We start from the raw sequence: 27,501 nt of genomic DNA on the forward strand, positions 1-27,501 counted from the left end.
GGACGGTGCGAACATTATCAGGCAATATTGGGGCCATACAAAATGACGGACGAGTGAACTTTTTATAAAAATATTTCTAAAATATTTAAGAAATTTTTGAAAACTCAAAAAAACGTGGAAAAAGATCGAAAAAGGCGATAATCAAAGGGAATTTCGAAGCTTTTCGAAAAACCCCTTGACTCGTTTCACGTAACCACAAAAATTTGAGTATTTAAAAAAAAAAAATTAGTTCGAACAACGTCCTATTCGTAACTCGTTATTACGGAAAAATGATTTTGATGGAGAATTTTGTGTTTTTACATGCATTTCTACCCGGAAGAGAATGCAAAAATTCGGGGTTTTTTCGTGTTCAGCATTTTGAAAAATGTTGACTCAGATATTTGCAGGTTGAAACTAGATGAATCGAAGCAAAGCGAACTTTCGTCTCCTTTCTTTTATTCCTGTCAAATGGCCACGCACTTGTGCACTCGAAGTTGATAAATTCTCATCATGAATACGGATAAAAATCGAGAATTAAGGGAATATAAAAACATCGAAAAAACCGAAAAATCGTGCGAATAAAAAATCTTTAAAAAACAAACTAAATTGAATCGAACACTGAAGAGAAATTTTGCTGTCATTTTTTCAACAGCAAACCTTCCCGAACGATCGTTCTGACCCCGAGCGAAACAGCTCAAGTTTCCGAAGCGCTGCCGTACGGAAAACTATTCGTATCTGATAGAAGAATGCTCACAACACAACGAGTTATTTTCACCAGTCAACTTCCATGCAAATGTGTAAAAGTGAAAGTGTAGATTTTTGGATGTTTATTTTTTTTATAGAGATTCGTTATTATACTTGCGAAATTTCAAGGGCACTCGTACTGTCGTCGTGTCGTCACACAGTCTGCGGGATGCTCGCGCCGAAGAAGAATCCGAAGGAAGCGTAATCCGCGTGCAAATCCTGATAAATTTCGTAACTGAATTTTTTTAGAGCGTAGCTCATCGATTTAGAAAGTTTTTGACGAATGGCTCGAGCCTCGGGCGGCGTTGAGTGCGCGCACTCTCATTTCCATACGACCCACCGGGTCGTGTCTTTAAATCTGTGTGCAATTTGACGGATTAGTAAAAATGACAAATTCCAAACGTTCGTAAATATCTCATTTGCGCGTTTAATCAATCCTCCGACTTTACGACTTACACGTTCAAGCCTCATGACCGCGCCAGCACCCCGACGTGCCTTCGGTATCGAGCGCTCTCCGCGATGGAAATTCTTTTCAGGGAGTCGCGTCGCGTCCACTTTTCATAGATGGTCCGTCGCGTATTTTTGACGACGCTGAAGTTTCCAACGTTGGAGTCCAACGAAATGAACGAAAAAAACGTTTGTAATTCACCAATTTTTTATTTCGCGAATCGTTGGTGCAGCTTGAAAAACTACGAATCGCAAATTTGGCAGGGAACAAAATAGGAGAATTACTGGAATTATTGGAGAGTTTTTTTCGATCATTTCGTTGGACTCCAACGTTGGAAACTTCAGCGTCATTATTTTTGTCCGTGTGCTTGAGGCGGAAAAAGTCAACGTCGTCCGCGCGCAATCGTCCCCAAAATTTGATCACTCGATGAGCGCACGAATCTCAATGCCCGAGATCCATTTGTCACGAAATTCGTTGTCTCCAAATTCTTCTTCATCACGCTCAATTATGCCGCGCACTTTTTTCCGGTTTTCGCGATCAAGAGTCCACGATATTTGCTCGCTGCGGAACGACCGCAACTTCGTGACCCTTCCTCCCCTTCTCCGGAGTCTTTTTCTCTCTTTACCCTTGTCGCGGTCGCGTATCTCTCCCGGTCTTTTTGCGAGAAAGCACCCACGGTGTAGAGTACTCGTTACAACCAATTAACGCGCGTACGTACCGCGACACCGGTATCATTACCGAATTGCCTGTTTTCTTGTAACAGACCGTTCAGCCGTGTATTTGTGTGTATACACATGTCACATACAGTCGGAGCTACTTTTTGCCGTTGCTTCTGTTTCTTCCTTTCCGTGTAAATCCTCTGTGCGATCGCGCGCGCGCCAGTAACGCTTTTTCCATTGCTGTTTGTTCGTGTGTCGCGTTGCGCTGTTTTTTAAGTAACTCTTGTATACTGCATGCTAGTCAAATGAGTGCTAAATTTTCAAAACGCTTTTAGACCGAGTTTAACGTACCGATTAAACTTATTGTTAGTAGACATGTATTCAAGCATATTTCATTAACGTGAAAAAATATTTAAAATGATAGTTTTGCGAAAGCATCAACTGATAAATGCACATTTCCACGCTGACACATTTTCAATGGTATTTTTCAAAGAATTATCTGCGTTTTTTCATCGATGCAACAAGTTTCATTTTGTTCGTCAACCGGTCCTCTATGAATCCACCATGTAGTTGTTTTTTTTAACTCGATCGGTTCACTGTTGCAGCTAATTGTTCGTTAAGTGAGAAAACTTTTTCATTCATAATTTCTGAAGGAATGAGCTTACAGGAAAATCTACGTGGTGAATTCGTAGAGGATGAGTTGAGGAACAAAATGAGACTCGGTGCAATAAAATCGGTTAAAAAATACAGATGATTCTTTGAAAAATACCTATGAAAATGTGTCATCGTGGAAATTTGCATCTATCAGTTGATAGTTTTGCAAAACTATCGTTTTTAATATTTTTTCACGTTGATGAAATATGCTTGAATACATATTTGCTGACAATAAGTTTAATCGGTACGTTGAACTTGGTCTAAAAGCGTTTTGAAAATTTAGCACTCATTTGAGTAGCATGCAATACAGGAGTTACCTTAAAACCGTAATGTTGTTACACTCGATCAATTATGTTTGAAGATTCACCGCGATAAAGTCGTCGCTGAAGGATGAACAATTTTGGATTTCCTTCTCGAAAGCAATAATTCGAACGACGCTGAAGTTTGGAGCGTTCGAGTCCAGCGAGACGCGGAGGAAAAAAGCATTTGTCAATTTTTTATTTCACGAAGTATCGCGGTGCAGCTTGAAAAACTACGAATTGCGAATTCGGGAGGAAATTGGAGGCTTTTTTTCTGTATTTTCAATAATTTTGAGCTCGGATTTGAACGTTTTGACAGTTTGGTCGATTGAGTGGAATTTTTCGAAAACCGAATCTGCGAATTCCTTTGAATCCACGAAACAATGAATTTTGAGGAAAAAAACAGAAAGCCTTGGCGAATCGCTTCGCTCAGTATATTTTCGATGATTAACCTCCTTCAAGGTTTCTTCCGGTACTTCGCACGAGTACTTTGAACTCTGGATTTTCCAGCAGACGAAACCGAATGTCCAAAGCAGTAATTCGACTCAATGTAAGATCCGCATTAACTCAAAACAAATATATCCGTCATATCGAAAGGTTTTTAACGCGAGTTTGAGAGAGCGAAGTAGATCGAGGGAGAACGAGAAATAGAAATAGTTGAGGTCGCGATAACTATTGCAGTATCTTGATCCGGTTCTGCCTCCTTTTTTTGGACTGGACTTAAATAGTAAGCTTCGAGTTACATAACACGCGTTTATACACGGGATAGAATAAAGGAGTGACAAAAGTATGACCAAGAAGTCGGAGTCGAGGTCCGGTGTGGATTTATAGGTATGGCGAAGGATAGAAAACGGAGGGAGGGAGAGAGAACGGGCACGTTTGTGCCTGGCTCATGGTTTTAGCGAGAGAACACGTGACGCGACTGCGGGTAGCGCGAGCAAGACCGAGACCACGAGCGCGTACGACGACAATTCTCGTAATAAATGTTATAACGAGACGACAATTATTTGTTTCCCGGAACAACGAGGACGGATGAACACGAGATTGAGAGTGAGAGAAAATACGTTTGCGCGAGTGGTAGATGCTCGCGGTGAGTTTGAGGGCGCCACCTTAAAAAACCGAGTTTCCTGTATCTCCGGAGCCATCAGTAATTTGCACACAGCACCGTGCTGCTCGGGCCTCCATGATTCATCGGCAGCTAACTTTTATGTGAACTGATAAATATGCGGGAAAGGAAGGAAGGGAGAGCGAGGGCCTCGAGAAAAGGAGCCAGACGCGGGGCGATTAAAGATCCCCTCGGAACGGTTGCAATCCACGTAAAGATTCGTCTCAACACGCGCTTTAACTTTCTTCCGCTCGGCCTGACCTTCCTCGAGCATTTACACGCCGATATTCTCGCAGATGGTCAGAGACTTCCTTCGAAGACAGTTCTTAATCGAATTTTGAAAACGCAACGTTTCGGCCATACATACAATTCACTCAGCCCGTTGCAGACGCAGAGTCCGAATTTCTAACTTCGCATTCGCTCAGCAGGAAACCTCCAATGAGGCATGGAGCAGCTCGAGCTTTCGTATCATCGTTGCGTTACGAAGATCCTGCTGCTTTACCTCCAATCGCCGCGCTATTCAATCACACGAATGGAATATCTCAGAATTTTTGCACATCATTTCGCTAGATATGGATACTCAGCCGATGTTGGGACGCGGCACGCATCGAGGCACTGCCAATCTGTGTACGAATCGTTTATTTCTTCGACAAACGCCCGATTATACCGGCACTTGGTTATGATTTATGAATATTAATAGTTTGCTTCGTTTTTTCTCTCTTATTTTATATTTTTTATTATTTCTTTTTGTTTTTGTTTTTTTTTTTTCCATTTGTGCGATATCGCCCGCGTGAATGGATGAATATGGAAAACCTCGGAGCTGACGCCCGTTTAGCATTTTCTTTTGCTGTTTTAAGCTCTCGCGCGCGCTCTGCTGGCAAACCGCGAAACGGCACTTTTGCGCGTGCGAGACAAGCACGTAACTCTCGTAAATGTATAGTATTATAAACACGTGCCTTTCATATATATCTATACGCATACATAAGCCTTTTCTCGAACACCGGTTTATATGGCGATATCGATATGTATATAGACAATTCGTTGTCGCGCGCCACTAACCGCGATCGATAATAAATAAAGCGTTGTTGTAACCACGTGCACCGCGCCATTATCTCTCTCTCTTTCTCTTTCTCTCTCGTTCTCTCGCTCTCTCAATCCTTTTCTTTCCATGTTGATTTCATTATCACCGGGTTTCTCGATCTACAGGGTCGTCCACAGGAAACATTTTTTCCTGTTGTTCCGGATCAAATCGGTCGATCAGCTCCGGAATTTTTGTAAGAGAATTTTTTTTTGATAGAATTAAACTTTTGGCGATTCAACAACATTAGCGTCGTAGTGCACGGGGATAATTAAATTTGAATAATTACCGTCCAGTAACGACAGTGCAGTGACGAGCTGCGCTCATGGTATTATTGTGGGAAAGAAATTGAATTTTCTTATGAAAAAATAATATTTGTTTTACGCAGTTGGAACTCTTGCCGGAGTTTTTAATAAATTTTCATGTCATTTGATGTTTCCCCATTCTTTCCATGTGCTCAGCCCTTCGTTGGAGTGTGTAAATCGCCGTTTGAGTGTGCTACGAAATTCGGAAACGAGTGACCGACACCTACGTTCGGGCAAAGACATTTTACTGCGTGATGCAACGGAAAATTCATTAAAGGTTTTTGTAAATTTTGGTATACGTACCGTAAATTTCACTATCTGCAATATTTACTATTATAAAAGTGAAAATTGGGCAAAATATGGAAAATTGTACGGCGCGTTACTGGAATAAATGTTTTTCGTTAACTTGTCCCTGCAGTAAATGTTACCGTTTAATTATCTCCGAGCAATTACCTTGAGGCAGCAAATGAATCGAGCGAAAAACGGAAGAATCTGGAAAAGTTCGATCAAAATTTGGCTTCTATCGCCAAATAACGAAAACTTGATTTGATACCAGCAATTTTATTTTTCAACGTACTTCTGGCCTAAATTTTTGTTGAAAAGAAAGATATTGATTTGTGGAATTGTTCGAAGGGTCATTTTTCAAATAATTTGGAGCACGATGCCAGGTACGATTCACGTCGAACGTGATTTACTGGCATAAAATATTTGCGAGTTCAAATGACTCGAAGATCAAAGTCGTCAGAAGAATCTATTCTCGACAGGCATTCACTAGTCGCGAACGAATCGCCATTAATGACTTTCCGTTCGCTCAACTTTGAACACCGATGATTCTCCATCAGCAAAATTATCCTTGATAATACCAACTTTTACCTGCGCCTGTTTACACGCATGTTTATACACACGGACCCCGCGTGCATACATTATCCCCTTTTGATATATCGACTCCGCTCAAACACGCTATTCTTACAATCAATTACGGGAATGCGCGCCAGGATGAGGCTTTTTCTATGCGATGAATTTCTTGTCATTACTCATCACTTCAACAAACGATAGATCCCTATCGATTCCAGCTGTCGTTATCTCCTAACGAGCTGACGAACGGTTCAGGGAGAAAGTGCGAAAACGAATGAGAAAAAGTTAATCGGAGATAAAAATTCCAAGTCCATGTCCAGCTGCCCAGCTATCCGACTATTTTTTCATCAGCATTCTCAAATCGGTGCAAGCTCTTGAGAAACCGTTCGAGTATTTTTGCAATCGTTCCAACATCCTTTGCTCAGTCTTTGCTGTCGAATTTGAAAAATTCCTTTAAAAATTTGCCTCCTGACGAATCCAAAAGTTTTAGCTTTCCATCAAATTTCTCAATGACTTTATCTTTACATTTTTTAACTGCACTTATTAGTCGTTTTTTATGAAAAATTTTGCGTAGGCTGATGACAAAAATGGAGTCAACATTTTTCATCGAATATAGACAAAGACGAATGGTGCGGGCTTCTTTTTTAAATTGTCTTGAGATTTTAGAGTTGGTGCATTACTTAATTGTCTATTATTATCGTAAAGCTTTTTTTTCAAGGTTCAAATAATAATAATAATAATAGTATTCGTTTATGGGAACATTGGAAATGGCCACATGCGCCATAGTTCACTGTTGAAAAGGCGTAAATTTGACGACACTGGCAATAAAAAGGTTTTTAGTACTTCCTTTTGTTCGGAAGCAAGAAGTGGTGCCGTACGTGCAATTTGGTAAGCTTGCAATTGGTACTTACATGGCTGTCCATGAACGGGCGTAAAATCCTCTACGAGCATTATGAGAGCTCGTAAATAATAATTTCGGAGCTCGAAATCACATATCAGTGGACTGTATTCTACAATGTCGTATATATTTATGGATCGTGCTCCAGTCCGCCCTTTCGTAGTATAAACAGAGTACCGAAATGCTGAAGAAATCGGTCTCTCTCGGGGGCCCCTCTTAATTGGCAGTTATAGGCATAAGTACCTTATCTCGCTTATTATGGAAGCCTGTGCGAAGGATCGCTATTGTTTTTGCCATCAATATTATCTCCTTCGAGACATGAAATTCCCACGACTGTGCGTTTGCCTATTTTATGATTCGCTCTCCCTCAGCGAGGAGAGCAAAGCCATCATTTTTTGTAGATAACGAAATCAGGGAATTTTCTTATACAATGCTCACGAGTTACTGGTTAAACTGCAGTTTTGTCAGCGCTCTTCGTCGCGGAGTCCAAGCCACATTGCTAGTCACATGCAGTTGTTGAGAGACGCGACAGTGACTCGAGACACATGCACGGAGCGAGAGTCGCACGAGAAACTTTTCTTAGATTTTGTTTTTCTACTAATTTTTGGAAATTGTTTCTTCAATAAAAATTGAACGGCTCGTTTCACGTATTTTCGACTCATTCCCCAGGCTTCGATCGCGACTATAACTGGAACCTCGTGACTCAAAAATTATTAAAAATAGTAATGTTTTTCAAGTTTTAATCTTGGGGTCGACAGCTGCTTTCTTAAAATATCGATGACGAATCATATTTGCTTTCCCCGTAAATTATAGATTGTATTCGATCGATAAAATTGTTTGAAATTACTCGAAATCTTTTTGTTTCTACGACGTTGCATGCGATTATCGCCTCTCTTAAAAATTACATTTCGTTCGAACCCTTTTTTCGCTGATCATTAATTTTTACAGTGTTTTTTGCTACGTTGTTCGTCCTTGAGAAAATGAACTCGCTCGACGAACAATCGCTTACGTGAATTTGGGTTTTTGTCGCTCCACGTGCCCTCGGTTGGGCAACGAACATTCGTTTTTTCGAAACTGCTGGTCAATTTTTTTTGGAAAATTTCTATAACGTAATCTTGAGCACTGCCATTGGAAGAAGGGACTCGGTATTTACTGAAGATTACTTTAACACGATGCTTCGTTCTTCAAGGCCGAATCGATAAAACCGCGTGGCAAGCAGCGTCGATCACGTCAATTTTTTTATTATGTCTCATTTTTTTTCTCCACAAAGCATAGACACGGAGCTGAAAAAATATAAAAATTACAGAGCAATTAAGAAAGCTTATTGCTGCAAAAGAACAGTTATGGCTTAATATTCATATTTTTCAAGGGAATTACATCGCGCGAAAGGTTCGCTGGGATATTTGAGTTTGCGTGGAAACTCCTCGTCGATGACGCGATGCAATCGATATTTCGAATCCATTTTTCACATGTTTTTGCTCCTAGTTTAATTCCTGTAACTTAACATACTTTTATGATCGTAGTCGAGGAAACGATTAACTCCCAGCGCGACGACGAAGTATTCATTTTCGACATTCCGGTGTGCGTGCGAAAGGGTGGGGCACGTAATGAAAATTGTGACCACAAATCACTCTCTCCTGAATCATTCCTCTGCCTATCTTCTCCATGGGATCGAGAATTCTCTCCGCGTGTATATATTTCTGGGGCTGCTAACGTTTCGCCGGATTGAAGGAACGAAGAGAAAAGTTGCTCGGTCACCAAGTCATCACTCGGTTTCTGCTGTGGCTACATGAATCCCCAACTGCTCTGCTCCCACGAATCGTTTCTTTGTCTCTTGGGGTCGGATTAGTTTTTGGAAAGAGCCCACATATAATTAAAAAGCTTTTCATTCGTTTTTTCGTTCCTCTCTCTTCTCTCTCCGTTCCCTGTGTTTCCACTTTGTTCTCCGGTTGTTCGCGATGTGTATCTCTCGAATAACGAATTGCCTGGTCTTCGGAGACGTTTTTTGCTCTCCCTTTTTTCCACAATAATTCTTCATTTTTCTTATTTTCTTCCTCCCCCTTTGTTCGAGGATGAACATTCCTGTTTGTAACACTTTGGTTCAAAATCCTTGTGAACTTTGACGATTTAATTTGCCCCCCAAATTTATTGGCTCTCGCAATTACCCCCTGAATGTTGCCGCAATCTCGTCTCGTTCTTCTGAAACGTGCGAGAAATCATAATGTTCAGCAATTAACCTAATGGATCAAGGGCCGTCGGTCGCCGCGTCAAGTCTCCGAGGACGGCTCGCGCTATCGCTGTATCCACAAGTGTCATCGCGCCGCGCGATGAACAGAGGCGTTAACTCCAGTCTAAATCTCAAGCGAGAGAGCGCGAATGGACGCGGTGCCGTTTGGATCTCGATATCCCCGCGAGGATGAAAAGTGTGGGCTACCAGGAAGTTCGTATCTCGACAAATCATCGCGACAGAATAAACGTCAAGTTCGTTGACAGGAGGAAGCTGATGGTGACGACGAATTGATTCGAGATCGAGCCCGTTCCCCACTTTTTCCCGCGCCCCATCCTCCTTCCCCGAGAGCCTCATTGGCCCACGTGCTCTCAAGGTTGAGAGGAATCTCCCGTCAAATGATAAACCGAAAGAGCAACCGTGACTGATTAATTCGTCGGCTCGGATAAACCTGCGTCTCCGTTAAGTCGAACAATAAAATCTCTTTAATCGCAGGCAACGGAGTTGGGCCGGAATAAATATGAGGGATTTTCGTGATGGAAAATATTGTCATTAAATACGTCAGTCCAATTAGACAGGCCCGCACATATTACACCGTAAACGCATGGAGTTTTCATTCGCAACGGTGGTGCACGGCTCCATGGGCGTTCCCCCGTGTATCGATCACAATAATGTCGCGCGCGCCTCTCTCGCAATCGACTCGCGCAAATGCGGTCGACCATGCGGCCAGCATAGCCCGGCAAATGCACACACAACATATAGAAACGGGGAACGCAACTATACGTGTATACGGACAATACACATCGGCAATGCCAACAGTCATGCCGCTCTCGCGAATCCGGTTTTCGACGGGAATAAAATCCGTCCATCGTCATCCCACTGCACGTACAAATATCTCGCGTATACTCTACTATAACTTCGTACCTCGATTTATGAACGTGTACACACATATACTTTTCTGTATATGTACATTTATGGGTGTACATATGTATGAGCATTCTTACGAGAGATTTCCTTCTCTCGCTGAGCTCGCCCGAGCGTGCACCTTTGTACACGTGACGACACAGTTTTACGTGTCAATTCCCTTGGCCGCTGGTCTCGTTGTCTTGGGGCCCATAAGAATGAAGGGAAGCGAGTTTATCTCGATTTTCGAATGATGTTGCTCGGGGGTTCAACGTTTTGTGTGGGGGAGGCGAGCAACATTGTTTTGGCAATCAAACAAAAATGATGTTGATCGACTTTTTTTATATGGCATGCAGCATTCAGGATTTCGGAGGTAAATTCGTGGTTTGCATTTTGTTGCTTTATTCAGATTAATCGTAGACAATTTGCGGATTGGAAGCTTCGGAATGTCGGAATATTCCATATTTCATGTGGATTGGGAACGAGATTGTTTGTGGCTCGGGAATATAATGTTGATCGGAATTCTTAATGTCGCGCGTTGCATTCGCTATATCTCCGGTGGAGATTTCTATTCGCTTTTATTTCTTCGTTTCATGCGGAGTGTGCGTTTTTTTTTCTATGGATTTAAACGCTTAAAATATCGTTAAATCGCCTCCCGTACATTCTTCTGTGTGTGAGGCCAAACACAGAGATTAACCTACTTGGGAGTTAAGCTCGAGTGTTGGAGACTCCGGTCTTTGGCGAGTTTTAATCGCTCGACTCGGCGCGCGGCAGGAGCACGTCGCGCGTGTGCATTCGTAAGAGAATTTTCCGCAAAACTATCGAACGTGCCGCATCTCGGGCGTTATTTTTTTCTCGTATCGCCGCGACAATATTGTCGCGTCGATACGAGAAAGCTGCGCTCACAGTCTCGGAGGTTCAACGAAACCCATAGAAATAGCGACGTCTCTATTAGACCCCTCGTAAAATAGTCCTGTGCTACGAGACTTTCGTAAGATTTCCGGACAATATTTCATAGACGCGCAAAAAGGATGAAGAGAAAACGCGAGAGATCCCGCAGCTGCTGGTGGCAGTCGTGAGAGCGCGAGAATCTTCCGCAACTCGCGACTACTCTCGGACAGAGGGAAAGGGAGACGAATGAGACGGAGAGAGCGAAAAGAGAGACGTGGCGATGACCATCGCGCGTGATGACCACACCCACGGTCGCCAGGCCACTAGCAACGTCTCTGATATATAGACGCTCCCGGAATACGACTCCCACATAAACACGTACGTAACTATTTACATGAGGCTGGATACACACGAGATGTACACACACTCGTATATTTATCAGCTGTAATAGCACATAAAACTCCTTGTGTCTCACAGAGCGCTTTAAAACCGTCGGTATATCAAGTGGCGCCAATCTTCATCCGAGCACGGATTTCTTACGGTTATTCTTTTATTGTTTCTCACATATTTGCTCTATATATGCGTTTTATTGAAGTCATCGTTCTCGGGAATAACCGGAAGTCCAAAAGTGCAGACACAGGCCACGCTGTTGGAAGTGTGTCATAAATTTTTATCGATTCTAGCCGATTGGCTTGCTGGACGAGTACCTCGGCTGTTTGGCACGAGTCTTTGCTCTTTGAGAAGCTTCCTGGGTGGGGTGCTGAATGACGATGAATTAATGGTGCGTTTCGTATCCGCCGAGTTCGTTTCAACGAGAGTGCGCGAGCCTCTTGATTACGTTTTCAAACCGACCCCGAGTCTCGTTTAATGGAAACGACTATAATTTCGCCGACGTCGTCGCTCGCCTCAAATCATGTTGTTTGGCGTGAGGCCTCCGCGACAATAATCCCACTTCGGATGATCATTCCCATAGAAATTCTACGACGATTGTGACTTTGTGTGATATTTCTGCACACGCCTCTGGTCGAACAAAATGAAATCTACGATCGTATTATACCTCCGTGAATGATTTCACCTGTTCTCACCTCCTTTCCCAATTCCAAATGGTTGAGCCACTTTCGAAGCCATTCGGAATTAGAGCCTGGGGCGGAAGATGCTTTGTTGGGTGAGTAGATTAGCGAGAGACGAGAGAAAAGATAGCGCAGGCAGAGAACGAGAAAGTTATCAGCGAGAGAAAAGAAAACTGCTGGGCACGCTGCGTGCACGAGGAAGAGCGCGAGACAGAAATTCCGGTGCGATAAAATCCATTTCGTACTTCCGTGAAAAATAGAGCCTGCCAATATGCCATTTCCTCTTCGTCCGTCACAATCTCCAGAATTTTACAATTCGGCTCATCCGTACTTACGAGACAGAGAAAAGGGAAGGAGAACGCGAAAGAACTCAATGGAAATGGCCTTCCTCAATCATCCCCGGGACATTCATCCATCACATTATTGTATTTAGCCGACACGGCTCGATTATTTCGCACTAAGAAATATGATCTCTTGGAGAAAATGTGATGTTACGCTCCCCTGGAATATCAAATACGTAGGAGCAGCAAAGAGATGGAGAGATCTCCGGACGGAGGCGACTGTCCGAAACGACACGTTATCTCCCCCTGATTGGTGAACGTGCACTCACCATTTGACGTCGACAAACATACGTTCTTGCCTAGCTCGAAAGTAATCGATCGACGCGATCATTAATAGATCATTTCGGAGCATAACTCGAGCGATATTAACCCGAAATACACAAAAGTTCCTTACTTCAAATAAGTCATTGCGGATCGTCGACTTTCGAAACGGAAAAGCCGAATTCACTCTCGCAGTCAGCTCGTTAGATCAGCACTCCGCGGGTATCTCTATATCCACGATAATGTATTTCCGGACTGCCAGCTGCCGTATCTCATCGAACTTATCAATAATATCACGCCTCGCGGAGCCTCGAGATGTGCCGTATATTCATTTATACTTTCGCTATAACACAGCTCCCCCCCCTTTTAAGGATGTTGCTCGCTCTATATCGTCGTCGTTGATCGGGCCTCTCGGTGACGTACGATCGATAGGAAACGGCAACGAGCTGGAGCTCTGAACACACATTAACTAACACGTATCAGCTGCGCGTGATATACCTACCGTGACGAGATCGCGAGGCGACAGAGTATATCAGAGCGAGCAAGGGAGACAGCGACCTATCGATGATCGAGATCGCCCGTGGGAGGTGCGAGAGAAAGATCGCGAGAGTTTAGTCTCGACGTGTATATATAAATATATGAATACGCGTTACACCACGGGCCGGATGGCATGACGGTGACGCCCGAGTGTGTGCTGCTGCTATAAGGCTATATCGCTCCCGTTTGCTGATGCTGCTGGCCGATGCCTCGCTCGAAGCAGGAAAGAAGCGCGAAACGATTAAGCTATTAATCAGATCTAGCGCTCTCTTTCTCTCTTTCTCCGCCCCTCGCTCTTCCTCTCTTAATCTCAATCGCTTATTCGCGGCAAACGACCGGAATAAATTCCGTCTAGCACGCGACTCTACGTACCGCACATAAAATACAGGCGTATTATGTGTTTCTGTGGAGTTTACTTCGGACGTGTTCTTTGTCGCAGGGATAAGTTCGTTGGGGAGTGAGCGATTGAGCGCTGCTGTTTCAATATATGCTGCGTTTATCAAACATTTTTTATGGTGAAAGTTCTCTTTTGATTGTGAGTTCATTTGTATGCTCGGGGAAAGATATATTCGCGTTGATTTTTTAATGCTAATTTCGTTGATTGTTTGACGCTTTTGTGGTAATCCAACAAAAAATTGGTCAACCGTACAAATTCCTTTGGTCAGTGCGGATTTTGGGATTTGCATCTTAATTTGGGCTCGAGCTTCCGGATAGCTGGTCCTCCGCATCGTGGATAAGAAAACTCGTTTCTATCGATATTCGTGTTCGATCGTTCTCCAGTTTACGATCTCTAAGTGTTCCAACTGCCTTAACTTCATTTATTTTTATGACCATTCCGGTTATTCTTACCGCAGTAATTTGTGCCGAGTTGAGAATCGCTGATTTGCCAGCAGGCGAACAGTGGCTCGTAGCGACGTGGATATAAGAGCAAATCATATATGCACATACGTATATACACGCAGGCGACAACCGCGGCGCGCTCTCATTAGCATACAATGCGGGCTAATGGGATCGCGCGTTGACGGGGCGGCTACCGCGAGCTACTCTAGGAGAGTTTTGATCCTACCGCGTTTTCTTTCTCTCTTACAATAAACTTCGCTGTCACATTTGAGATGCTCGCAGACGTCTGATAGTTTCTGCTAGATTTTTTCGACGTCGTGTCAGCCGGCGTCGCATTTGACCTCCAGATTGATCGGTTTTAATTTTACGATCGACATCACTCCGTTCGATCAAGAGCGATGAAAAAATTAAACAACTTCGCACGCATTCGGGGCACGGAATATATTTTTCGGAGCTTTCGTTCAATGGTTTTTGTCTAATTTTTATCCATCCACGAGTCCAATCGTTTCGTTTTGTTTTCTTATGAATTAGAGATTCTTGGACAGTGCACACGAGAGCGTATCAGCTAATTTAACTATCACAGATTCGTCGGCCTCGTTGCCGGGGCAAAGTCCCCTTAAATAAATGGTTCCAGCACTCGAGTCACGCACACCCGGCGATCCGACCCAGCCCGCTTATTGTATTACGTATAGCGCCATGATTGCGCTTCCTAAGTCACAATCAACCAAGTGCCATCTCCGGCTCAGCCGTGTAACGCCCATGTACGAGGAGTTTCTCCGCTCTTACGATCACTCCCGTATTATTTTAACATTGCGTTGATAGAAAAATCGCTCGAAACTAACGACAGACATTTTATTCCTACTGTACGAACCAGGAATCACAACGCTCAGTTTCGTAGACATTTTTTTCATGCCAATGTTGAACGCGTCAATTTTTTTTCGTTATTCCTTTTTTTTCCAAACCCCTGACATAAAAACTAAAAAAAAAAATACTCAGAGTCTCCGATACAAGAATAACTTATTACGAAGAAGCATCGCGACTCTAAAATTGTACCACGAGAACAATTTGTACACTGAGAAAAAAATTGTTGATTCAATAGCAGTTGCTGTTATTGGAAGAGTTTTCTTCACTCAACTCCCAATCTATTTTATACCTTTAATCATGTTCAACCTTGTGATGATCACATATTTCATTGGCACCCCGTAATTCCACATTTCGTTGTCCCAACGACTTTTTTTTCTCAATGCAGAAAAAATGCCTGAAACTTAGTACGAGCTACGCTTATCAATATCATTGAAATCTTCAAAGATTCGGCGCTTTTGCTAATCTTCAAGGCCTGATTGGATGCCGTAAATATTCTCATGCTAGAGTAGAAAATTATCTTTTATTTTCGTCATCGCGAACTTTGGTTCGTCGCTAGCTTGGGAAAATTTTTTATGTCCGTTTTATGAAGGAAAACGCTACAGGGTGTGGCTAAACGTGTTCTTCACGCAGCATCTTACTGTATATGTAAATCTTCCTCTCTCATATTTATCTCTCTCTCTCTCTCTTTGACTTTTTTCTCTCGTCCCGTAGCCGCACACGGACAGAGCTCGCATAGGTCATACTAGACGAGACCTCTTTTCCGCATACGAAACGCTCGTTTACCATACCGAGCGCTCTCGCGTATGTATCCATTAACTATCGAACCTCCCGTCTCCATATTCATACATGCATAATATAACACTACGAAATGCGGAGGGATGATCGAAATTACACCCTCCCGTGCTCTCTCGCATCGCGGTTAGTCGCAATATTTCTGAGCACGTGCAATTATCCTCCGTTCTTTTACGAGATGTTTGACAATATAGTGGCGACCGGCTACGAAAGAGAACAAAAATGCAGGCGATATGGCTATAATATGTTATTGTTTAAATATATGGAGATTCGCCGTTTTATACATTTAACCTGAACGAAGAGGTTGAGCTTTTATTGTTTCGCTCGCTTACCAACTCGGAATTGCGTTTTTCCCTCATTTATGTCGTCCTCGTACATATTTAGTTGGTTACTTTCATTCGTTTTCATCTGTAACATAGAAGTACCAATTCCCTTCTCCGACACATAAGCCGCTTACACGCTCTTCGCATCCTTCTCCTTGTGCGCGGGGCGATTCGCGATCGTGCGTTTCGGCCTTCCCCTTTAAGAAATCCAGTAACCGCCACTTAAAGAGCATAAATTTAATGACGCACGCTCGTTCATCTTTCTAACGTGGAAAGAGTCCAATCGTATATGTATACATTTCGTGCATCGTGCACCAATGATCCTAGCGCTAAAGCAGAGTTTGCAGTGCTTTCGCCCAGTGCAGTGCAACGCTCTCGTACACACGAGCACAACAAGAGATACGTGTGTCATAGGTGCACATATGCATTCATGGATATACACGCCACGGGCAAGCTTTGCGCTATAAATAAAAGGGAAAAAGGAAACACCAGTTTTAGGATTGTATATGGCCACACCGGCGCGAGCCAAAGAAAAATACTTTTTTTCATACCCGCTCAACCAAACGACGCTGAAGTTTGCGACGTTGGAGTCCAACGAAATGATTTTTAAAAACTCTTCAACAATTCCAGCAATTCTCCAATTCTTTAACCTGCCTTATTTGGAATTCGTAGTTTTTCAGTCTACACTGATGATTCGCGAAATAAAAAATTGGTCAATTATACAAATGTTTTTTCGTTCTTTTCGTTGGAATCCGACCTCTTGGGATAAATTCTGTGAGGAATTTCGTCTGATTATCTACTGGCGCTCTTACCTGTGGAACCTCGTGGATTAAGAAATTTTCAACGACTTATAGCGACAAGACGCTGAAGTTTGCAACGTTGGAGTCCAACGAAATGATGTAAAGAAGCCTCCAATGATTCCAGTAAATCTCCAATTTCGTTCCCTGTCGAATTCGCAATTCGTAAAATAAAAAATTGGTTAAATAAAAAATTGGTGAAATGTAAAATGTTTTTCTCGTTGATTACGGTGAACTCCGACAAACTTGAGCGTCGTCATTGTTGCAGAAACTGTGAATCGTCCAATTTCTCGATTCGTTATTATTCCGCGGTGAGGGATTTGTATAAATGTTGTATTTCCGATGATTCATGTTTTCGGCTTATTTAGGTGGTTAATGCTTAAGGGAAATTGTGGAAAATTATGTTTTTTTGTCATCAAATCAATTTGATTTTAACGACGATAATGGTATGACGATTTTTTATAAATTTTGAAAGATTTCATTTCTAAAAACGAGAATTTTTATTTAAAGGTATGCAAGAAAAAACAGTTTCTTATTGAAATGCTACGTTAACATTTACTTTTCCTCTGAAGTTCGTCTGTGTTTGTTTTTCGTGGACTTGCTCCGTGTGAAATCATCGAAGTATCGCGATGTCAAGGAGCCCAGCGCAACTTGACGGAGCGAAATCTCGCCGATCGACCCTGACCGTTCGTTACGAAAGTTCGAGGACTGCTTCTCGATAGTGCGACAAGCTTTGGCTCCGGCGTGACTCCTGCTATTTTCATTATTAAATTTCGTAAAAGTTCGTGTTTTAAACAAATGACGACGCATGCGTCATCGAGGCCAGCGGACTTTCTTTTGCTATGTTCCCTCAGGATACTGCTGCAAGCACGAATCGGAAAGCATTTCAAATTCAATTTAAATCCATCCTATATAAAATCGAATAAAAGTGACGAGGAAGCCGAAACAACGAACTTTATTCAATTTTCTACGTATTTTCCACGGATATTTCAATTCCACGATTCAAACTCCACTTCACAAGACTCCGTGATTCAAAACGAGGAACACAAAACTCATATTTACGTAACAAAAGAAGAATAAAATGGTGCCAAGTCCGCACTGTCAATTACCATTTGACGACTTCCTCGATTCCATCTCCTCCTATTTTTAGGTTCCATCTGCACTTCGTATACAGATACAGACGATGCTTTCGTACGATATTCTCCAAACGTGTGCCCCCTTTGTGCCCATACGTACACAGACCGCATTCGTTTGCTCGCAATATGAAACACAAGACAGTCCGAGAGCGCGAGGTTTACGTAGGAAACTGTCTCGATCTGGCCGTGCCCGTTGCTCTCGAACATTTCGAAATAAATCGATAAGATCTCAATTGGACAGGTCTCAAATTAATGTCAAAGCAGACCGAGACCGAACGAGCAATTCCAAGCGATCTCCTCTCTCGCGAAGAAAGAGTTTATTAATGTCTCGGCGCACGCATGCTCGCCTGGACAGCAGGTTAAGCCTCGTTCTATATACACTTAATGATATATAGACAAATACATTATATAGAAATATAATGCAGGCTTGTAGTATCGTGTGTCGATGTTACGAGCAGGGGACGTGTTACCTCGCATTACTTCCATTGCTATTTATTTACTCGCAAGAATGAAAACGAGAACCGGACAGTTCGTTAACCCCGCTTGTTTCGTGTTGCGATGTATATGTGCATCGAAATTTATACTGACGTGATAGAAAAATCGATGTATGATCAAGCAGATATGTAAGAACCGTACGACAGTGAGATCAATTCATTGGATTTTATTCTGTAGTATGAAATTATCACGGCAGCACGTTTCAATGAGAGAAAAATGGTAGGCAATTCGCTCGATGCAGGGTGAAATTGTTTGAGGCATTCCTCGTGCGGGGAGGACCGTTTTTTTCGGCGCGTAAGCTTCGCACTCGTGTTCGTCAATTCAGGCTTGTTCGTGCGAACGGGACTGGGGATTTCGATGAAATGAAGTTGAATTCACTCGTTACTGCGAAAAACGAAAATTCATCGTTTCCATTTAATTATTTATGTTTCATACGATATTCTTCCTAGGATTACTAATGTCAGTAGAAATACTGTTTTAGAATGGAGGTAAAATCGTCGTTTGGTTTGCAGAGAGGGGCACGAAGAGGGGGGAAAACTGTTCAAGTGAGCGGTTAGCTCGGTACACACTTGAGCCCATTTGAGAAAAGTAAAAAACGAGAATAGCGATAACTACGCTGTAAAAATAATCTCCAAATCGTCGTGAATATACCGAAGAAAGGAAATTGTTGATTTAATACAAAATTTGTTGCATGCTTCCATGACCCTTCCTTCTCATTCTTCATTTCTACGAAGTATCACAGAAATTCGATGAATTCAAAGGCCCAATTGTTCCGGGAAGAGAAAAAAATTTGAGTGCTAAAATGTTTAATGCATCGAAACGCGATCGATTTTTCACAAGCATGTAGAACACCGATCAAGTTATTAGCACCGAAGGGAATGCGCGCAGCGTGTGTATGGGAGTACAGAAGCGATCGCTATCTAAATTGCCCACTTCGAACCTTGCGATTATTTGCACTTCGGTATAATATATCCAAATAAATGAGTGGAAGTGTGCACATGGAACTCGAGCGGCTAACGTAGTACACCATAATTCAACTGTACAATATTCCGGTAAAAATAATGATAAAAAAAAGAAACAAAAGCAACGTCACCTGCTGCATAACCAGGTGCAATCTTGAATTATCTCTAGAAGCAATGGAAAAAGAGGAAGAAAAATATGAGGAAAAAATGGGAGACATATTCGCGTGATCGGATCTTACCAAGCTTCCATACACAACAATGGCATTGTTGTCGAGCAATATCGACTGTATATAGCAGGCTATTACGAGCGTTTAATCGTTTTATTCGTTTTCGCATACAGCAATCTCTTTTCCTGCTCCTTTTATACGAGAAAACTTGGGAAGCTTCGTGCCTTTTGACGCCACAATCCCGCACGTATTTGCTCTCCGAGCACCGCCGGCGCTCAATTATTTTTATTTCATTTGTTTCGACTCCCCAGCAAATTTATTTTTTCATATGTTTATTTATTGCTTCCAATTATCCCGAGAAAAGTACTGCAAGTGTGCGCACGCGTATCAATCGCATCGAGCTTATGTACTACGTGCTGCTCTCGCGGGCGTGTCCCGTTTTCCTTTAAACTCTTACCTGCGAACGGTTGCATGCATGCGCGCCTAAGGATCGAGCCAGGCACGTGTGCGTACGTGGTCGCTGGCTGCACAGGTCACTTTCGCTTAGCTGACGCCACCAACATCGCTCTCGTTGTCATCGACTTATTCGTTGCCGCGCGACTTTGCACGCGCGCGGTCCTACTTTCATTCATGAATTCTCCGTCGTCCCGATTCCGACGGCGAGATCCGAACAACGCAGCTCTGCATTCGTCTGAATTAGAAACAAACGAAGCGGACTAACTTTGGGATACTCGAGATTTCGGAGCTTCCTCCAATTCAGAGACTTAGGAAGGACACTTTTTTCAAACTTTGTCTAAAAAGTTTACTTGTGGAGACGCTTTCGTGATTCCATCAATGAAAAAGGCTCTCGTACCCTTGGAATTGGAGGCGAAGTACGAAATGGAGTAAATCAGGGCATCCAGTTGTCTGAATAGTCAAGCAAGACACTAAAGTTTTGAAGTTTCTAACGTTGGGGTTCAACGGAATGAACGAGAAAACATTTGTAATTCCACCAATTTTTTTTATTTCACGAAGTGTATCACACGCACGTTGGAAAACTACGAATTGCAAATTCGGCAGGGGACGAAATTGGAGAGTTACTGGAATTATTGAAGGGCTTTTTTACATCATTTCGTTGGGCTCGAACGTTGCAAACTTCAGCGTCATTAGTAGAGCACAAAAACTCTCGAATTCCGTCGCCTTTTTTCGTTCCTCCGTTCTTGAAGGTTCCTCTTTCTAAATGAACTCATTCCCGTGCAGGTACTTATCGTGCAAATCCTCAATAACACGAAAGCCAAGACACTGAGTATCTTCGCGTTGGTCCTGTGTGAGTGCGGAGTTCCTCGGTGAACGACACTTGTGACGCGCGTACGTTACAATTACGAGAGGTCCATGAGTAACGAACCTGAATAACCGGTGGATACACCCAAGCCCTTCTCGCGTCCCGCGGATCAAATCCTTAAGCCAATATCAGCCCGACTCCGCGTAGTCGATTCCTAGTCGATATACGAGCGTTTCTTCTTGCTCCATGCGCCGGTGTAGTCTCTGGACACGAGATCAAAGACAGCTGCATTCTTTGCATGTGTCTAATTAAAACTGGATCAGAATATCCGCGCTCATGAGAAACTCATGCTTACATATAAAACTGTCGTGCACCTCTCACTGCTACTTGAAAACACGTTAATATACGAGAAAATTATTCGGTTTACCAAATTTGGTAAATACGTAACGAGACTAACGAGACTTCATTTTTCCTAAGTCGATCGAGTTGCAAAAGGAAGAAAATTTTAGCGGCGACATTTCGTCACGGGATAAAGAAATCAATTGGATGGGAAATGCTAAATGTTTAAAACGTAAAAATTTTTTCAACGCCTAACCTTCTCCGGTTGCCCATGAAAGTCTGAACAGCTCGAAAACTTTTGCGACTCGAGCTCAAGTGAGAAGTTATTGATACTTCAATTTTCGTTGAAATTATTTCGAAAATGGTGGTGCGAACTCTGGTATGTTGTGCTGAAGAATATTTCTCATTCGCGGTTGATGACTTTTCATTCGTTTTACAAAATTGGCCGCATTTGCGATCGTCCCGCCTCAGGAATCATTCCCAATGACATCTCGCGTTATTTAACCGTTATGCGACGATTTCACGTGTTTCAATTCGCTTCAGTAAATCGTTTGAAAAGACGCGGTAAATTCATACGAGACACGCATTCATTCCAAGTGGCGTAATTCATTTAGACTCCGTGCGCAATGTTTTTATTTTCTTGTTTTTCACACTTCGTTTTCAATCCTATTTTTACATGGAATTTCATGGCAACTGTGCGCTCAGGCTGAACTGTTATGAGGCATTTTCAGACGCGAGATTTTCTTGCCATAAGGCAACGTGTCCTATTAGCCATTTCTTTGCTAAGGAGTTTACGGTACATTTCTTTTATATCCTAGTGAATATATGAATATGTGTGTGTCCTTACACTCTCTGAGAGGAAACGGTAGCTACGATTCAGGGACTCCACATGTCAGGGTCGTTTCATCACTGTAATATTGTGAAATTGCGGTTTCGCGAAAGTAAACAGTTGTCGGGTGTTGAATCACAGGGGAAAAAACAAAATTTTCGATCAACCACATGGGGGATTTCGTGGTGCCAATTATATTATCCAATATCATCACAATATTAAGGTATCAAATCGATAAACCGGATTTTTATCTGAAAGTACGTTTATTTTAATAACATCAACAATTTTTGCATTTCTGACATCAACAATTTTGATTTCAGGAATCTTGTGAGCGTGGATGAAAATTCGAGTGACAACGCTACGACGCATAAATTTATTATTCGATCAATTGTTCAGTTTATCGATTAATAAACACGTACTTTTAAGGAATGAATAAAAAAGTCATTGCGTGTGACACGAATTCCGTGCACTCTTTAATATACAACGATATCGCTTGCGCTATAAATTAATGATGTGGCAATTTTTGTTCCACTACTTTTTCCTCTCGCTATTCGACTGAATTGGCTCGGAAACGCTAAACGGGGGGGGGGGGGGGCGGCTTCAGAAAATGAAAAAAATCGATTGTTTTCGGAAATGTTTTTAGAATAGACGGAAATAACTCACCATAGCGAACTTTTCGGTATAGTTTCAAGGATAATTAAAAAGTACAAAAACATTTTTTTACCGTGAGAAATACTGATTTGGAGTTTCTGTCTGTAACAAAAATTCTCAATTTTTTTTCCCATTAAATATAAGAACCCAAAAAAATTGCGAAATTCTATATTTACAGCGCGTTGAAGTGATATTCTTCTTCTTTAGAAAGTTTTTTTTTTCAAACTCGTTAAAAATATAAAATTTCGCAATTTTTTCGGGTTTTTATAGGTTCATATGGAAGGAAAATATGTGAAAATGGAGAAAAAATTTGGAATTTTAGTTGCGGACGATAATTACGATCTCCACATTGTACGGAACTGAGAAATTCCGATAAACTTTGCGCATAAACCGCACGGACAAATTAGTATTTCGTAGTATTCTTGACATATTCTTGAAACTATACCGAAAAGTTCGCTATGACGAGTTATTTCCGTTTATCCAAAAACATTCCCGAAAAGAATCGATTTTTTGATTTTTTCAAGCAGGACCCCCTTAATATAACATTCTTATCGTAGTTTTCGAAGACCTTTTGCTTACGAGTTTAATGAATACACGTGTCGATGGCGCCTAATAGCAAAGGTAAAAGATAAATGCACTCGGTCCAACGTTTTGAATTGTCACGTGAAATCACAGAAATGATCGATTTGCTTGCCTCTATTGAGCCAAATGTACTGATGTATACGCGAATTTATGAAACAATGTGTCGAATGAACAGAAAAAATGTATTTTTAACATTGATTTACTCGATGAATAATTCGTTTTGATGTTTTTTTCAATGTTTCAGATATTTTCAGCCAAACGGGCCAGTATTTATGCCAGTATGCCAATCAGAAGCCAGTAGACAGTCAGTAAATACATAAAACCTTCGTAGACATATCTTTCGAGTGGTGTCCATAGTGATAATCGCTCGTGAATAATATAAAATCATTGAAAAAAATCTCGTAAATAAAAACAAAGTAATCATATCGAATTGTTTATTCGTCATAAAACGTGCGAAAAATTGTTAACCGTTCGTGAAACGTGATCGGGCTGAAAACTCTGAAAATTCTTGTTGCCGCTCGGAAAACTTTTCGTATCGTGTTTAACGTGAGAGTGAGTGTTTGTGAGATTAAAAGCTAAAGATTATATACAGCCATACACTCATATTCGTCTGTGTATATTGTATAATCAACGAGAGGAAATTGAAAGATTAGCGGGCGAAGGAATTTCCCCACGCTTGAGAGCCGGTGGCTGGAAACGCTGACTTACATCGGGAGCGCCAACCTGCAATCAAGGTTCATGGTTTTCATGGTGAGTCTTTGCACAACAACGTTTATTACATTGTTATTCAATAAAATAACTTCTCTCGGTGCTCCGTTAGAATTGGAGGATTCTTGCTTGAGGAAATTTCAGTACAAACGTATATATTTTATTGAAGGAAAGCGTCGAATTTTTATCGAGCGACTCGGTATAGAGTCTCGGGGCAAGTGCATTATTGGTGGCTCCGGCGTCTGCTCGCCCGCGAGGCTGCCCAAAACTACTTTTTACAAACAAAACAATTGTAAAAAAAAAATATTTCGTTAAAAGTGATTGTGAATAATCAGCCAGAGTTTGCAGGGCTCGTTTCAATAAAACAGGGATTCATGTTCCCCTATAAATCTGTGCGAATTCGAAAAAGTAGTGGAATTTACCATTCGTCCTGAAAATCCTTAATGCAGTCAGCCCCGTTCGATCTCTTCGGAATTCATTCGTCCCGAATATGAATGCAGAAAAAAAACATTAGCCCAGTCCCTGTAAATAATCGGCCATATTTACGCGAAACTCGAGATAAATCGATCCCGGAATCTGAGCATTCGGAGGATGCTCGACCGCGCATTTATCTCGTCGAAGTTACGGTTGTGGTAGCGTGTGTCCCCCGGATGTTCCGCGGCATTATCTTGCGCATTCGCTCCTTATTGAATTCGATAAATCTTCTCGCAACCCGCCACTTATTATTCTTCCTCGTGCGTGTTTCTCAATAAATATGACATTTCATTGGAAGAGAAGATAAAAAAGGATTTTTCTTGGCGCCTTATCAGCGAGGCCGCGCAGTGAGAGTGTGTGCGACGAGTGCGCGCGGTCCGCCTCGTAAACGCACCTGTGTGCATCGTGTTCGATGCAAGGGGCGTGCCCCGTGTACGCGAAGCCTGCACTGTTGCTCTTTCGATATTGCAAAGCAGGATATTATCTTTATTTGCTCCGTGGATTATATCCGCGCGCCGTCCGGCAGCAGAGACACGCACGATAAAATGAAATCTTCTCATATCCTTATACACATGTATATCTCGGGATACCGAGTGCATATACCCGGCATAAAAATCCGTCTTGCGCGTGTTCTCATTCTTGTTAACTTTATTTTATTCGTTTGTTATTACCTTTTCTATGCTATACGGGAGAAGGCGCACGGAGTAAATCGCATTGTGTTAGTTAGGCTCGTATACATCCTCCATACTCGCTAAAACTTGTACAACACGCTGTATTGAATATAACGCCTTATACAGGGGCGCGAGGAACATCGTAGCCATAGAGACGTATGGAAAACATGGATGATACACCGATAATACGCGCCCGGTTGCGATCGCCTCCCCCCCCCCCCCCCCCCCGACACAAACGATACTCGCTAAAGCTGCTCTCTTTTCCGTTATAGTTCTTCGCGCGGGCATTGCTCGCGCTTGTCCCCGGTGCTTAAACGTACGCGCGCGGGTGGCTAACGACGCAAATATCCATATATTCTTCCCTTCCATGTACCCCCGTTACATATATTTGTGTGAATATATTCGTACGAATAGGAGGATCGGGAGGACAGCAGGTTTAACTAAATACGGTTCAGTATAAATTGGATGTAAAGTCTTCTCGCGGAGCACTAGGAGCTTGCACGATTCACAAACAACAATGATTTCTTACTTATTATTTACGTTGCTCCTGCACTTTCTCGTTTCCTAACAGTACGCAGCGAGGCAGCAGCGTATTCAGGGGACGATATCTCGAGGTGCGGCTTCCGATTTTCATTTGGATGCGGGAATTCTTTCGGCAGCTTCGCACGGACGCAAGTCCCGTGTCTTTGCAATTTTGGAATGCCGCTGTTGCGTCTCGCATTTGTCGCGTCGCTTTTATTTTCGGTGAGCTCTCGCAGGAGTACAAGATGATAAAAAAGTTTTATAGAGAGCCCGCTCGAAAAGAAGGGATTTATTGGAAAAATTGAAATGGATTTTGAAGCGCGGAAAAACGAATCATGATCAGAAAGTTTGAGGTACGATTCTTAAATGAAAGAGCTTGAATTTAGGGAAAAAGTCGCCTCGCACCGAGCAGTGAACCCGCGACTGTGCAAAAATGTGCCGGTCCGTATGGCGAGGAGCGCCACAAACAATGTCGCGGTCGCCACACCGAGTGGTGGCCCAATGAATTAAATAAGAATTTAGAGATCGTATACTAAGCATTTTTATGTTTCGCGAGTTATTAATTTTCGGGCTTTCTGGGATTTAGTTTTTGTATTTTATAAAATAAATTAAATTAAATGTTACCGGTTGCGGGTACGCTGGTAAAACATGCGCGTAACAAAGAGATTTGAAAAATCAGCTCATTGACCGCGTACACGACGCTGAATAAGTTTGCAACGTTGGAGTCCGACGAAATGAGAGCGAAAAAAATATTTCTAATTGACCAATTTTTTATTTCACGAAGTATCGGTGCATAGGTTGAAAAACTACAAATTGCAAATTCGGCGGAGAACGAAATGAATTACTGCTATTATTGGAGGGTTTTTAAATATCATTGCGTTGGACTCCAACGTCGCAAACTTCAGCGTCATGACGACGTAATCAGTATCATTTTTCACCACACATCGTTCCTTTCATTATTTCACCATTCAATGATTTAACTCGTGAGTTTTCCGTTAGCGCGACATCGATAGACGAGAAGCGGATGGCAGAGACTCATTCACGACGCTAATTCAAATGCTCGGGCGATTATTTCGTGGCATCTTTGCACAGGATCATCACGTCTCTGGGTCCGTGAGATTTTGCCTCTCTCGCCTCGAAGATATATTCTCTCGTCTCGACGATCGCCAGCCTGCGCGGGTCAAAAGTCATCGTGACTCTTGGAACATTAATAATCGTTTGCTATCTTTTGAAAGGCTGGGCACGGGGTGTGGCCGTGCATGTATTGCCATATACCTTTTGGCGTACCGATAGACTTATACCTATATACGTATATTTGCGGTCAAAATATGTGCTACGAAGAATTTGTGTATGCCAATAAGCCGTATATCAAGTGTGTGTATGCAGTTTATGTGCACGATGCTTAAATGGAAAATGCGAATAGCTCAGAAGTTTTTGCGGCAGGTGAAAAATCGTCGGACTAGTCACCGACGCACGCGCGCTCGTGGCTCAATCTTCGCTCGGCTCGCGGACGCGATTTCTATCATTGTCTTTTCACATTTATTTCCTTCCCTTTTTAATCGACATTGTGAATGAATTTCGTGTCATTTCAATTATCGAAACCGCACGCCCGATAGCTAATTAACACACTCTCGCGGCACACTCGATTATATCGAGGTGGTACATTACCGATTCGGATAACTTTCTCCACGCGTAAGAGACGCGAGGAAGAAATGAAAAAATTCCAGCATCGAGTCGCGCTCGATTTATATACACTGAAATCGTTGGAATGTTTTCGAGGAAGCTTTCTTCCTTGTTTCCCGAATTAATAGCTCATTCTTAGGAATTTATCCTA

The 27,501-nt window shown here is 42.3% G+C and overlaps 1 protein-coding gene and 1 long non-coding RNA gene across 3 annotated transcripts in view; one reads left to right on the forward strand and one right to left on the reverse strand.

Annotated features, from left to right (window-relative positions):
- LOC122406535 (zinc finger protein squeeze-like) overlaps positions 1–27,501 on the forward strand; it is a 284,687-nt gene that overhangs the window by 2,221 nt on the left and 254,965 nt on the right. For both annotated transcript variants that reach the window (XM_043412042.1, XM_043412050.1), the window contains exon 2: positions 23,537–24,042. In XM_043412042.1, the coding sequence (XP_043267977.1) occupies positions 24,031–24,042 (12 nt within the window). In that variant the 5' untranslated portion in view covers positions 23,537–24,030. The remainder of the gene's footprint in view (positions 1–23,536; positions 24,043–27,501) is intronic.
- LOC122406549 (uncharacterized) lies at positions 12,368–13,759 on the reverse strand. Its single transcript, XR_006260008.1, has 2 exons — positions 12,726–13,759; positions 12,368–12,616 (listed from the first exon to the last, which is right to left on the reverse strand). It is a non-coding gene; the product is annotated as an uncharacterized lncRNA (long non-coding RNA).

This window comes from Venturia canescens, chromosome 1 (genome assembly GCF_019457755.1).
Source record: "Venturia canescens isolate UGA chromosome 1, ASM1945775v1, whole genome shotgun sequence".
NCBI classification, from domain to species: domain Eukaryota; kingdom Metazoa; phylum Arthropoda; class Insecta; order Hymenoptera; family Ichneumonidae; genus Venturia; species Venturia canescens.